The sequence below is a fragment of the Pseudonaja textilis genome, chromosome 11, assembly GCF_049901715.1.
Source record: "Pseudonaja textilis isolate UNSWEBS1 chromosome 11, rPseTex1.2, whole genome shotgun sequence".
NCBI lineage: Eukaryota > Metazoa > Chordata > Lepidosauria > Squamata > Elapidae > Pseudonaja > Pseudonaja textilis.
Genome location: NC_142000.1, coordinates 12710299 through 12724717, shown reverse-complemented (window position 1 = coordinate 12724717; position 14419 = coordinate 12710299). Strand labels below are relative to the sequence as shown.

Genomic DNA, 14419 nt, shown 5'->3' with positions numbered 1-14419 from the left:
CAACTTAGCAAATTAAACATTCCACATATCACCCACATACTGGGGCTCAGCAATTTTTTCAATAAGCCTGTTGTGATTTCCTGTTTTGAATTTCAAAGGCAAGTTTTTCGTTTCTACGCATATATTGCTACGCTGGGTATTATAAGCATGAAAAATAATCTTGCTCAATCAGATCAAAAAATAGAATGTATTTTTTTTCCATTCTAGCGTATTTCGTGGTTCTTGTATAACTAAAGCGAGGTAACATTAATTAGATTCATAGAATATACTAGTTGAAAGTTCTCTTCTGGATTAGTCCACAGATACCCAAACATGGCAACTTTTAAACTTGTGGGCTTCAACCCCCAGAATTTCCTAACCAGTCATGCTGTTGAAGTCCACAAGTCTTAACAATTGCCAAGGTTGGACATCCCTGATTTAATTCAACATAAGGTTCAGGAGAGGAATTTATCTTAAGAGCATTTTGCTGAAAATTTCCAGCAAAAGGGAGTTCACTGTCTTAACAGACTGTTCCACTGCTTGAAAGAACATTTACCATCAACAAATTATTTGGTTTTCAGTCTGAATATCATTTCTTTTAAATTTACACAAATCTATCCTGCCTTTGGCTTCAGTTGAGTGGCTGTTGGGCCACTTGTATGCCAATCATCTTTTAGAAAATTATAGACTTGTACAACACTTTTGCTCTTTTCCAACTTAAAGGGGTCGTCGTTTCTTCAGCCATTATTCATACAGCTTTATTACCAGAACCCTTTCATCTTAGTAAGTTTCCTCTGAAGTTACTCTGATTCCTCTATCCTTTAAAAGGTGGTGCCATGGACTCTGCAGAGTTGAATGAAATTAAAACAAATTGTGTATTTGTAGGAAGTTTATTAAACAGTCACGAATTAATTGCTTTCCTGTATTGTTCCTAGAGCTTTTCTAGAACTGTGACTACCCTTGTAGAAGCAAGTAGCCAGTTGCTAACAGATCAGCATCAAAAATATTCTCCAGAAATGGAGTATCAGAACCCCCCCCCCCAACAAAAAAAAATAGGGAGGATGAAAGTTTGTCTTATTTATTAACCTCTCCAAGCAGAACTAGGAAGCCTCAAACTTAAAAAGGATTGAAACTGCTTTGTCAGTAATTCAGAAACCCACCAACCAGAACCCATGGTTGAAAATATTTTTAGCATTGAAGACTTCTGAATCCAGGTATGATTTTTGAGAATTAAACAGTCCATACCAGCAAAACTATCTAGTTCAGGGGTCTTCCAACTTGACAGCTTTAAGACTTGTGGACTTCAACTCCCAGAATTCCTCCTCCATTCATGTTAGCTCATGAATCCTGGGAGTTGAAGTCCACAAGTCTTAAACATGCCAAGTTTGAAGACCCTTGATCGAGTTCATGGTGAACTCCAGTTTTCATAAGGACATGGAACTTGCTTTGGTTGTTAGCGGAGTCAAAATAAAATCATTGGTAGTTTACTGGATTTGTGGATTCCAATCTGTTTTAACTTAGTTTATATCCCAGGTCATGGTGTAATTAGCTCCTGAATCCCTAAAATGAAGCATTCCTGTCCAAGAGAGGATCATATGTTTTTTTTTTCCATAACTAGTAGTCTTTGTTGTGAATTTGGCTAATATTACAAGGGCAAATTTCTGGCTTTCCAGAAGGCTGTTGAATTATCTCAGCAACTCCCCTCAGTAATGAAGGATGCTGGGACTTGTAGTTCAGCAATTTCTGGAGAGCCATTGCTCTTCCCCCATTAATTGCTCTTGAAGCCTTCAGCAGTTGGGTGAATAATAGTAGAAGGCAAGGTTCAGGTTGCTGTTAGGCAAGAGAGATGTGGTGCTTCACAAGTCCTCTCTTTCATTTATCCAACAAGCTGCTTAATTAGTCATTGATCTTAATGCAGTGAGCTTTTGACTTTACATGCAGTGTGTAGGAGGACAAATAGATTCCCATCTGTGGGGCTCTGCTCTCCTTACTTGCTCATGCAAAATGCACCTGTGGTGTCTGCTTCCCTGCTCAGGGCTTACTTTAAGTCAAAGTTCTGGAAGACAGGAAGAGCCAGTTCAAGGTGAGGGCAGGAAGAAGCAAAAAAGGAGGTAGGCAACACAAACTGTCACCTCGTGCCCTGGTAACCTGCTGTGCCTAAGCCTGACGGAAACACCACTTCCTTCCAAGTAGGTCTCTGCAAAAGGTCAGAAGATGGCTGCCTCCTTCAAAGAGGGATCTGCAGAACTGCACGGTAAGCAAAGTCATGTTTTCTTTGTCCTACTCAGCCTGAGCAAAGAAGGCCAGGAGATTGCTACGATTACTCGTCTTCAGGATGCTAGTCAGGTTGCCAAGGAAAACTTCCCTCTATCTTTCTGGTGGTCCCTGTTTGATTGATTCCTCCTAAATGGGGATTTGGGACTTTGCTTTGACCTATTTGATGGGCTTGTTTATTAAGAAGTGTGCTTGTGTGTGTGTGAGAGAGAAGGAAGATGAGCAATTTCTTTCCAGTTAATCAAAGTAGTCCAAGAGTCAATTTCTAACGTTCAGAAATGCTGATGTTGGTTTCTCTTGTATTCCTTCTACGGCTAATAACTAATTCTGTAGATATAGCTAGTTAGGTACTCCCCATAAAATGTAAATGAACTGGTAGATCATGGGTCACCAACCTTTTTGATCTCAGGGTCCACCAAGCTCATAATTTTAAAATCCTGCGGACCACTAATATGAATTTTGACTGACGGTGGCTTGCTGACGTTGGTGGGAAAGTCGGTGCCATATTGCAGAGCTGCAGTATTCACAGGACTGGCCCTTTGGTCATCCCAGAGCAGCTGCTCCTCCACCCAGGTGCACCGACCTGCCATGGCCTGGAGGAGCTACTCCGGGATGACCAAAGGGCCAGTCTTGTGACTACTGCAGCTCTGCAATATGGCACCAACTCAGTGAGCCACCCTGGGGCAGATTTCCCTCCCCCCTGTTGGCCTTATCTTCCAGTGGCTCTACTCAAGGTAAGCTTTGTGCTCGGCCGAAGGCTGGGGGCCAGCAGGTGGGGTGCCATGTGGGAGGTGCAGCCTTGTATTCCCGTGCAGCCTGGATTAATTGCTTTGGGGGGGACATTGCGGATCACCAAAATTTTCTCCCCAGCCCACCGGTTGGCGACCACTGTACTAGATAATACGAAGGCTATTAGTTCAAGGCTGCCAAAAATTCAGATGATCACTAGATGACACTAAAGAAATAATTCCAACTCTGCTGCTAGCTAGTGGTCATCTGGAATTTTGCAGCCTGACTCCAGGCAACGCAGATTTCTACCTCTGTCTCTTATATGTGAGTGGCTCTGGGTTTGGGGTTCATTGGCTCAGGCAGAATTGCCACCTTTGGTCTTGGATGGGGTGACACTACCCCCAAACAGAACCTGTGCGTCATCTAGGGGTTTTCTCTGTTTGTTTATTTTTTGTTTATTTTGTCAAGCAATTATAAGATAACAGGTACAAGTATAAACATAGTTAGGGCTACATGAAATGGATACATATAAGAAAAATAAATAAGAAACAATAGGACAGGGAAGGTAGGCACGATTGGTGCGCTTATGCACGCCCCCTACAGACCTCTTAGGAAAGAGATGAGGTCAATGGTAGACAGTCTTAAGGTTAAAGTTTTTGGGGTTTGGGGAAGAAACCACAGAGTCAGGTAGAGTATTCCAAACATTGACCGCTCTGTTGCTGAAGCCGTATTTCTGCTTCTCGAAGAGCAGGTGGCAGTCGTGGCCAGGAGGGTCTTTGCTCAACTGAGGGTTGTGCACCAGTTACTTCCTTTCCTGGACCAACAGTTGAAAGCCCTTCATGGCTTGGGACCAGGGGTCTGAGGGACCGTCTCTTGCCGATCACATCTACCCGACCCATCAGTGCAGGGAGGCAGGGAATGCTGCGGGTCCCATCCCTGAGGGGGATACACCTGCTGGGACCCAGAAGAAAGGCCTTCTCCGTGGTGGCTCCCTGTCTCTGGAACCTCACCCCCCCACCTCCCCAGAGATTAGAATAGGCCCCTCTCTAATACTCTTTTGGAAAGCGCTGAAGACCTGGTTCTACCAGCGGGTCTGGGTAACCCAGAGTGGGATGGAGCCCATCAAATGGTTCATGTGATCTGCTGTCGTCGGAGCGGGGTGTGGGAGTTGGGGGGTGATTTTTTTATTTATTTTTCCCCGGATTTTGTTCTATTGTACTTTATTTGATTCTTTTTGTTACTTTTTATTGTGTTGTTTTTTTAAATTTTAAACATGGTTTTACATCCTGTAAGCCGCCTCAAGTCGCCCTGGGTGAAGAGGCAGCAATATAAATTCAATAAATAAATATGTCCTAGGCACTTGGCCTTCAGCCTTCAACAGCTCCTAGAGAAACTCAAAATAGAGGGGCTACAAAAGATTTAAGACCCAATTCCATCATCACAAAAGGTATTTTAAGATCCCAGTGCAATCTCTCTCCCATAGAAAATCTTCTGCTGTAGTATAACACCTGATGGTTATCAAATTTACAACTTGCGGGAGTGGAAAAAGAAATTGTGAGTAGTGTGCCAATTCCCTTTGATTGACAATGGTTAATGTTCACTTGCATAAAACAAAGCAAAACAGGATATAGCAAATTACATTCTCAGTTTGCAGCAGCTTTTTATATCTTATGCTTCAATGAAGACCCACAATGTCCTGGTGGCTCTGGAAAGTCTAGGAGCTCCTATTCAGGTGAGGCCTACCTTAGAGCGGTTTAAGCGGACCTTTGGATAGGATGGGTATAATCCTTTTGAAGGCCTGGGTGTGTTTTGATTGCTGCTGGTTGTGCCATCCTTGTGTCTTTTTTATTGCTCTACTGCTTTATGTTTTCTTGTGAACCATCCAGAGCTATTTGAGAATCAGGCAATGCACAAACTGAATAAATCAATATGTTTCAAAAAATGAGAAACACTCACTAGATCAGGGCAAAAGTCGCAGGATTCTTATTTATGTTTTCCAACAATGTCATGGGCTAACAGAAGGGAAAGACGATAGCTCCAGATTTGTAGACCAAAATTAAACACACGCTGCTCTTTTTTAAAAAAAAAAATAATTTAAATTTTGCACATGTATTTGTCTGAATGCAAATTACACCAGCCTGAAGATTTGCAAGAATGAATTTTATCTCTTCCCATCACTGCTGTTATCAAGATATGAGCAGCAGATAAACAGGATTTGGGCTGGTCTTGCAAAATGCATTCAACTTGGTTCCCGAATTTGCAGCACCCACGCCGTATCAGCGTATCCTGAACTTTCTGAATGACCTAAACCGTACAACCTGATAAGTCACACCTAAAAGAACAAAGGCAAATTTCGGATCTTGAACTTTTCAGGCTGGGCACAGTTAAACCACAGATTTATTCAGAATACAATAGAATTGGAAGGGACTTCGGAGGTTTTCAAATCCAAACCCCTGCTCAAACACCCATGATGGCGAACCTATGGCACATGTTTCCCAGCCAAATTGACCTGCACTGCGCGTGCGCATGCCTCCCAGCTGTTTTTTGGCCCGTTTGAGGCCATTTTCACCCTCCCAGAGGCTCGAAGGAAGCCTCTACAGCCTCGGGAGGCCGAAAAACTGGCCTTCCAAGAAATACCGGAAGTGCCGAAATGGGCCCGTTTTCAGCCTCCCGAGGCTGCTTTCCTCGAGCCTCCAGGAGGCGAAGATGGCCTCCCCTGGGCTCCAGAGGCCCCCTGGAGGCTGAAAACGGGCACTTCCGGTATTTCCGGAAGGCTTGTTTTTCGGCCTTCCGAGACTGCAGAAACTTCCCACGAGCCTCCAGGAGGGTGAAAACGGCCTCAAATGGGCCAAAAATCAGCTGGGAGGCACGCACATGTGCAGGGGGGATGGGGCACATTGCATTGTGGGTGCCGGCACGGGCACTTTCAGCACACCACAACAAAAAGGTTCAGCATCACTGCCCTATACCATTTCAGACAAGTGGCTGTCTAGTTCAGGGGTGGGATTCAAAAATTTTTAACAACTGGTTCTGTGAGCATGGCTTAGGTGGTGGGCGTGGCTTGGTGGTCATGTGACTGGGTGGACATGGCTTGGTGGTCATTTTATTGGCTGGGCGTGGCCAACTCAATATCACTCACATCGAAACACGCATCTCCTCGCCTGGTCTCTCATGACTGTGGAGATGCTGCAACAGTCATAAGTGTGAAAAATGCTCATAAGTCACTTTTTTCAATGCCATTGTAACTTTGAGTGGTCACTCCACACAAGCAAAGTACCAGCAAAGGAGGGGGAAAAGAAAACTCCAGAGATGTTCCAGAGACAGGAAGTCTAGTCCTGCCAAGAATCTAATAAGGGTTAATGGAGAGGCAGTTTCTGTAAGCAACACCAGAATGTTTCCTTCCTGCCTTCCTTACAGGATTAGACCAGTAATTTCTTTTAACAACCAGTTCTCCGAACTGCTTAGAATGTTAACAACCGGTTCTAGCAAATAGGTGCGAACTGGTAGAATCCCACCCCGGTCTAGTCCCTTCTTAAAAGCCTGCAGTGATGGAGCAACCACACCCTCTGAAGACAAACCTTATTCTTCCTCTAAAAGAACGGTGGCTCCACACCTTCATGACTGCGTAATTGGGCTGCTGCCGCATGATGTATCTGACCTAACTTTGAAGGCCATTTGGGAGTGTCAGGTGGACAAGATGTAGCAGCGGCAGCTGGAAGGCAGAGTTTCCTTGCCCCCTTTCTGAGCTCGATGCAAAGCGGACATCTTTCTCAATGGTGCAATGTTCCTCTTTTTTTTTTCCCCAAACACTGACAAATGTTTTTTTTTGGGGGGAGGGGCGGTATAGATTTAAAAATAAAGTCCCAATTCCACATGAATTTATCTTTGAAGTGTTGGCCAGCTTTCCATGGCTGCCGGATTGTTTCCTTTGGAATAATTCTTCCACTTTTGTGAGATCAAGGCGAAAGGTGCTGTTTAGGGTTTCAACAACACCTCCCCTCCAAATTTAGGACCTAGAGATATGTTTTTTTTTTCATGGTAGCCCTAATGCTCTACACTCCCTTATCCTGGAGATACACCTGACCCACCCTCACGATTGACCTTCCAGAAGGTCATCCAAATCATTTTATTCTGACCTTCTTCCAAAAGCTGGTGTTTGGGGCATTTGGTTGGTTTTCTTTCTTTAAATTGCTTTTCTATGCCAGGTCTTGGTTATAGGTTGACTTTTGGGGCTGGGCAGAACTCAGATAATTGTAATAAGCAAAACTTCTACCGAAAGAAGAAGAGGGTAGTTGCCTAGCCCATTGTCCCATTTTTGGTTTTAGCTATAAACAATGGCTCATGTTCTATGGCTACCTGTAAACCTGGCCACTTGATTTATTTATTTATTTTAATAATTTGTATTAAGTTTTCAAATTTTAACAACATAAAATAAAACTTTATACATTGTTGACAACATCAAGACATCTTTTGCATCTCCTTACATTTTTCAGTATATGTATTTACTTATTCCTTTACCATTACATCTTATTCTTGCTATAAATCAATATATATTTATCCTTACACGTCAAATATTGGGATACAATTAGACAATGGCTAGAAGAAATCACGAATCAGAAAATTGAACTTAATCCGGAAACTTTTTTATTAGGTATAATAACACAAAAATGCAATAAGATAGATATGTCACGTGACACATATTAACAGCTGCAAGGATTTCCCATGCGCAACTCTGGAAAGAAAAAAGGGTTCCACCAGAAGGCATGGTTATAAGAGATGGACCGCCTAACGATGAAAATAAAAGACAGAGAAGATTCCATTTACTATAGGGCCTGGGACGTCTGGTACGAGTGGTTTAGCAATTAAAATAAAATAAAATGGCAATTAGGAAAAGAGTGAGGGAATACGTAAATATACCATAGAGAAGATTGATGTGACTGGCCACTTGATTTAATCCACCGCAGTTAAAGCAATGTACTAGCTTACCTTCGTATGAGAATTAAGAAGGTGGATCCTGTAATCCATACTGAGCCCATCTGAGGATTTTGGGTTTCACTATAGAGGCAGTTCTTGACTTACAACCACAACTGAACCTAAAATTTCCATTGCTCAGCAAAGAAGTTGTTAAGTAAATTTTGCCCCATTTTAAGACCTTTTTTTGCCACACTTATTCGATGAATCTCTGCAGTCATTAAGCGAATCTGGATGAGTGGTGTGGTGGCCTAAAGGTGAAGCTCTCACCTCACAATCAGGAGGTTGTGGGTTCAATCCTAGGTAGAGGCAGATGTTTCTCTCTCTGGGCACACTGAGAAAGATATCTGCTGGAGAAAAAAACTCTGTATTGGCGACAGGAAAGGCATCTGGCCAGTAAACACTCATCTCCATTCGGTTGCCCAGACTCCACATGGGGTCATTAAAAAAGGATGATGATTAAGCGAATCTGGATCGTCCACAATGACTTCGCTTGTCGGAAGCCAGTTAGGAAGGTTACAAATGGATCCAGGACATTGCAACCGTCATAAAGACATGCCAGTTTCCAGTGCCCAAATTTTGATCACGTGACCATAGGGATGCTGCGACCATCGTAAGTGTGAAAAATTGTCAAAAATCACTTTCTTTTCCAGTGCCATTGTAACTTAAAACTGTCATTAAATGAACAGGTGTAAGTTGAGGTAAACCTGTAGTTTATTCCTGCATTTTGTGTAAGCTTAGCTCGTTCTTCCAGGCCAAGTTTCTTTTGCATGAATTCCTCCATAAATTTGATTTCAAGGCCTACTAGCTGCAGTTAGTTTGCAGAAGGGCTGATGAAATTGCAGGCCAAAATAGGTGGAGAACTACCCCATTATCCTATCCATACCATAAACTTAAATAAAATTTAAATAAAAGTCAATGCTGAATCGCCTCCCAACAGCAGCAAATATCCTTTTCTAAGAAACCATTGGAAGTTTATTGGTGTTGTTTGTTTGTAACTATTCTCCCAGTTCCATTTATGGATTTATCCATTTATGTTTTATTTTTTCCAGAAAGCATCACTAATTTCTTAGGGACACGTGAGTTTCTTTTACTGGATGCTCGGTTCCACATCAAGTCCAAAGTAGAGGAAATTGTCATGGTATGTATGTGTGGTTTGTTTTTTATTTATCTTGTCAGTTTGATATGTGTGTGGGCGTAATTCCTGTGCGAAAACAGACAACACAATGTTCTTTGAATTTCTTGGGAGGGAAAAAAGCGTTTTTGATTGATAATAGGGATGTATAATAAATTTACCAAAAAGAATAAATGGAAAAAGTCCATTTGCATCTCACTGTTAGACTCTTGTTGCAAGCTGTGGGTTTGTTTGTCCGTTCCTGTAATATCTGCTCGGTGCAATCATGTGCACAGGTAGTCCTTGATTTATGACCATAAGGGAGCCTGATTTTTCATTCTAAGTTATGACGCCTGCTGACATCGTCCAAGTATTAAGCTACTGTTATAGAGATCTCTGCCTTTATATATCATTAAAAGGCAGGGATCTTTGTTATGGTAGCTTAATACTCTGATGACGTCAGCAGAGGCTGAGGAAAGCTTAGTAAGTACAATAAATGTACAATAAAATTACAATAAATGTAAATTTTAAGTTCCGGAGATCGCAGGATGTCTGTTTCTTCTTTTACAAGTATACCTGGAACTCGTATTTTTAGAATAGTTTGGTGTGTGTGTGTGTGTGTGAATCTGTACATCTGTATCTCTATCTATCTATCTATCTATCTATCTATCTATCTATCTATCTATCTATCTAATATCTTTCTATCTATCTGTCTCTATCATCTATTTATCTATCTATATCTATCTATCCATCTCTCTATCTCTATATTGATAGAGAGAGAGAGAGAGATGATAGATAGATAGATAGAGAGAGAGAGAGAGAGAGAGAGAGATAGATAGCAAATGAATTTATTCCTATGGGTGTTTTTAGCTAAAAAATAGCTGAAGGGGCCAGAACTGGCAAAAATAACCCCATTGTAAATTGTGGTCATGTGATTGCAGCATGCTGCAACCGGCCATAAAATTGAATCACTTTGCAAGGCACCCAAAATGCAGTTACGTATGGGGGTTCAACCACTGGAACTCCAGAACCAGTTTGCTTGGGTGATAGGTGTCATAACTTCAAATAATCACTAAACCAGTTGTTAAACGAGGAAGACCTGGGAATGCATAGATGATTACGAAGTGAGCTCGTTTGGAAGTGATCCCCAAAATAGCGTGCTGTATTTCCCCAGGTTTTTGTAAGGTGAAACCATATTTGCAAAGTTGCAACATCCAAGAATTCAAAAGCATCTCCAAGGGATTCCTAACAGATTTTACATGGAAGAAAAGTTAATCAACTGATTAACCGGCATGTACTGGTATCCAACGTCAGGGAAATATCGGGCCAAATTAATACAAGGTGAAAGATCTTACTTGCAGCTGGGATCCTTTTCCAATTTGGCTGCAGTAAATTAGATTTGCATGGAGACATTTGAACGTTTCTCCAGCGGCCCCAGCAAGGCCAGGTTGTGAGTCACACCAGGCTCCGATTGTACCTGCTCACAAGGAGCCAATTAGACGAACACAATAGCTCATATGCTACTGAGCTGCATAAATTATGGAGATACGTTATTAGGAAATATCACACCTTGTTAGGCTAAGACTTAAGAAGTAGCAGGGAATGCTATATTATATATGCTCAATCTGTTACTTTTTCACTACTGGGGAAAAAAAAATAGGGTAGTGATCTTTTATACCAAAGCAATTGTGTAAATTCAGCTCTCTAAATCTGTGTTGCTGGAAAATGTGTGGACTTCAACTCCCAGAATTCCCCAGCCAGCAAAGAATTCTGGGAGTTGAAGTCCACGCATCATCCAGCTGTAACATCCAGAACAACATCTCTAAATAATTGCACCTGTCCCTTTGCTGGATTTTAAGTGCTGGCTAATTAATATCAGCTACCTAGCAATCGGTCTCATTCATTTCCTGCTTCAGCAGGAGACGCAAACTGCAGAGTGCCATACATTGGTTCTTTGCATATTGATTTTGAGTCTGGCTAATCTAAAGAAAAGAAGAATTACGGGTGAGCAGTATTTCAGTATTTGAGAGGCTGCCACAAAGAAGAGGGGGTCAAGTTATTCTTCAAAAAGCACCAGAGGGCAGGATAAGAAGCAATGGGTGAAAACTAATCAAAGAGAGAAGCAATCTGGAATTAAGGAGAAACTATCATGAAAACAATTAACCAGTGGAAAAGCTTGCCACCAGAAGTTGTGGCTGTTCCATCACTGGAGGTTTTTAAGAAGAGATTAGATAGTCACTTGTCTGAGATTGTATAGCTTCTCCTGTTTGAGCACAGGGCTGGACTAGAAGACCTCCAAGGTCCCTTCCAGCTCTATTCTAAGTTAATTCTAAGATTGTCCTGCCATATGGTATGTCCTGTTTTACAGAGTATTATATAGATAATCAACTCCATGGCCAGTGTGTTTATATGTGACCATCTATTACAACTCTTAAATCCTTTGTGGATGTTGCCCAGAGATTTCCTGGTCAAGTTTTAGTTGCTATCGATATCACACATGGAGAACAACCTTGGCTTCATCCGACTTGGGTCTCTTTTCTTTTTCGATGTCTCTTTCTGTATGTAGGTTTTGATGCCATGGCGAGCATTGGTGGTGATGGCAAAGCTTCCACTCAAGGTATCTTAAACCCTATTTTGTCCTTAGCCTTCTTGACTTAGCAATCAGGTGCTGTTTTTCTTAGTACAGTCCCATCAAGCCACCTGCAAAAATGCAGGTGCGGGCCCTATTATTAGTCGGGTGATCAGTAAAGGAAAAGGTAAAAGGTTCCCCTCACACATATGTGCCGGTCATTTCTGGCTCTAGGGCAGTGGTCCCCAACCTTTTGGGCACCAGGGACCAGTTCTATGGAGAGAGGTTGTTCTGCAGGCCCTATTATTAGTCGGGTGCTCAGTAAAGGAAAAGGTAAAAGGTTCCCCTCATATATACGTGCTAATCATTTCTGACTCCAGGGGGCGGTGCTTATCTCTGTTACAAAGCCGAAGAGCCAGCGCTGTCCGAAGACGTCTCCACGGTCATGTGGCTGGCATGACTAAACACCAAAGGCACATGGAATTCTGTTCCCTTCCCACAAAAGGGGTCCCTATTTTTGTACTTGCATTTTTACATGCTTTCGAACTGCTAGGTTGGCAGAAGCTGGGACAAGTAGCGGGAGCTCACTCCCTTACGCAGTGCTAGGGATTCGAACCACCAAACTGCCAGCCTTTCTGATGGACAAGCTCAGCATCTTAGCCACTGAGCCACCGCATCCCTTCCCAAGTGATCAATACAGTATCCCTTAACTTGACAACTTTAAGACTTGTGGACTTCAACTCCCAGAATTCCCCAGCTAGCTATGCTGGCTGGAGAATTCTGGGAGTTGAAGTCCACAAGTCTTAAAGTTGCCACGTTTGGAGACCTCTGCCTTAACGGAATAACAGAATTGGAAGGGAACTTGGAGGAACGTAGCTTAATAAGTGTAGACCAAAATTGAACATGCTGCTTTTTTTAATTCTTAATTTTGCACATGTATTTTGCCTGAATGCAAATTACATCAGCCTGAAGCTTTGCAAGAATGAATTTTATCTCTTCCCATCACTGCTGTTATCCTGGGATGAGTTTTACAAGATACGTGCAGCAGATAAAAAAGAGGATTTGAGCTGGGCTTGCAAAACACATTTAACTTGGTTCATGAGTTTGCATCTCATGCCGAATCAGCGTATCCCAAGCTTTCTGAGTGAACTAAATTGTACAACCTGCTAAGTCACACCTAAAAGAACAGTTGCACAAAGGCAGATTTTGGATCTTGAACTTATCAGGCCGAGCACAGTTAAACCTCAGATCGATTCAGAATACAGGGTAATAGAGTTGGAAGGGACCTTGGAGGTCTTCTAGTCCAACCCCCAGCTTAATCAGGGCACCCTATACCATTTCAGACAAATGGCTGTCCAGTCTTTTCTTTAAAACCTTCTATGTTGGAGCACCCACAGCTTCTGGAGGCGTGTCATTCCATTGATTAATTTGTAGGAAATTTCTCCTTATACATACCAGTAGTTCTCCCTCAGCCAATCCTTGAGTATTGAAGATTTGTGCTGAAATGCATACAAACTCCAGCTCCTTTGTAGTGCAATGATGGTTTATTTACTAGATCAGCAAACAACAAACTCCTTATCTGACAAGAAAGGCTAAAAGCCAGGCAAGGTTAGTGTTGGGTTTAAGTTTGCTCCCTTTCCTTTTATTACCATTATCATGAGACACGCCCAACCACACCCCGCCACACCCAGGCCAATACGCAGTTCTCGTTCTGGCCACGCCTAATCTATTATCCCTAAATGCTATTAACCCTATGACGTGTCTACATCCCTAACCTATTCCAACCCTCACTAACTGATCCCCACCTGGTGCCACCTTCACCATGTTTTAACCTAAGGATGAATTGCCCCCTATATGTGCCCCAATCTCCTCTAACAATATGCATCACATCAATACATGAAAAGAGCCATTTCCAGCAGCCCCGCAGTTGCTTCAGAATCCATCCTGCGTCCCTGCAGTTGCTCCAGAATCCATCCTGCAGCGACTCTCAACACCAACAGCCAGGCGAAATAAAGATCCGGCAGCAGCAGCAGAAATAAGGCGACATTCTCCATGGCCAGATGACTTGCTGTGAGGCGAGTTTGGAGCTGACGGGCTCTGTAGTGAACTCAGAGCCTGACATCCACGATTTACACCCATTCATTTAGTGACCAAAGTTAACAACCGAACAGAAAAAAGTAACTTATGACCAACATTCACACTTATGATTGTTGCAGCATCCTCAATCGTCAGGTGAGCAAAATATAGGCTGCGGTGATTCGCTTACCATCCGTGGCAAGGAAGATCGTAAAATGGAGCACATCTCACTGAACAACTTGCTTAGCAATGAATATTTTGCGCCTTGCTTAGCAATGGACATTTTGGGTTCAATTGTCATGAGTTGAAGACTACCTGTATGGGTTTCAGCTTTCTCTTTAAAATGTTTAGCTATCGGCTTGTTACACCAAAAGCAGGCAGGGAATAATTCTCGTGCGTTTCTCTTCACAGGTCCAAGTTAGCTTCAGCTTCCTAGCTGTACAGTTGATCAAACTGAGAGAAGCTAAAAAGGTAACTTGAAGTTGGGGAATGAACTGCGCAATCTGCTTCCTCCTAAAAAAATAGAGCAATAGCCATAACACTTAGACTTATATACTGCTTCACAGTGCTTTTATAGCCCTCTCTAAGCCATTTAAGGGGCGTGCATAAGTGCACCATCATGCCTACTGTCCCTGTCCTATTGTCCCCATTTATTTGTACCTATTTCCTGTATTCTTACTCATGTTTATATTTTACTTATTATCTTG

The 14419-nt window shown here is 42.4% G+C and overlaps 1 protein-coding gene across 1 annotated transcript in view; it reads left to right on the top strand.

Moving 5' to 3' along the window:
* The first annotated feature begins 2193 nt into the window (after window positions 1-2193).
* CARMIL2 (capping protein regulator and myosin 1 linker 2) overlaps window positions 2194-14419 on the top strand; it is a 76003-nt gene continuing 63777 nt past the window's right edge. The window contains exons 1-4 of the mRNA XM_087940795.1: window positions 2194-2233; window positions 9006-9094; window positions 11634-11684; window positions 14124-14183. Coding sequence (XP_087796921.1) covers window positions 2194-2233; window positions 9006-9094; window positions 11634-11684; window positions 14124-14183 — 240 coding nt within the window. The remainder of the gene's footprint in view (window positions 2234-9005; window positions 9095-11633; window positions 11685-14123; window positions 14184-14419) is intronic.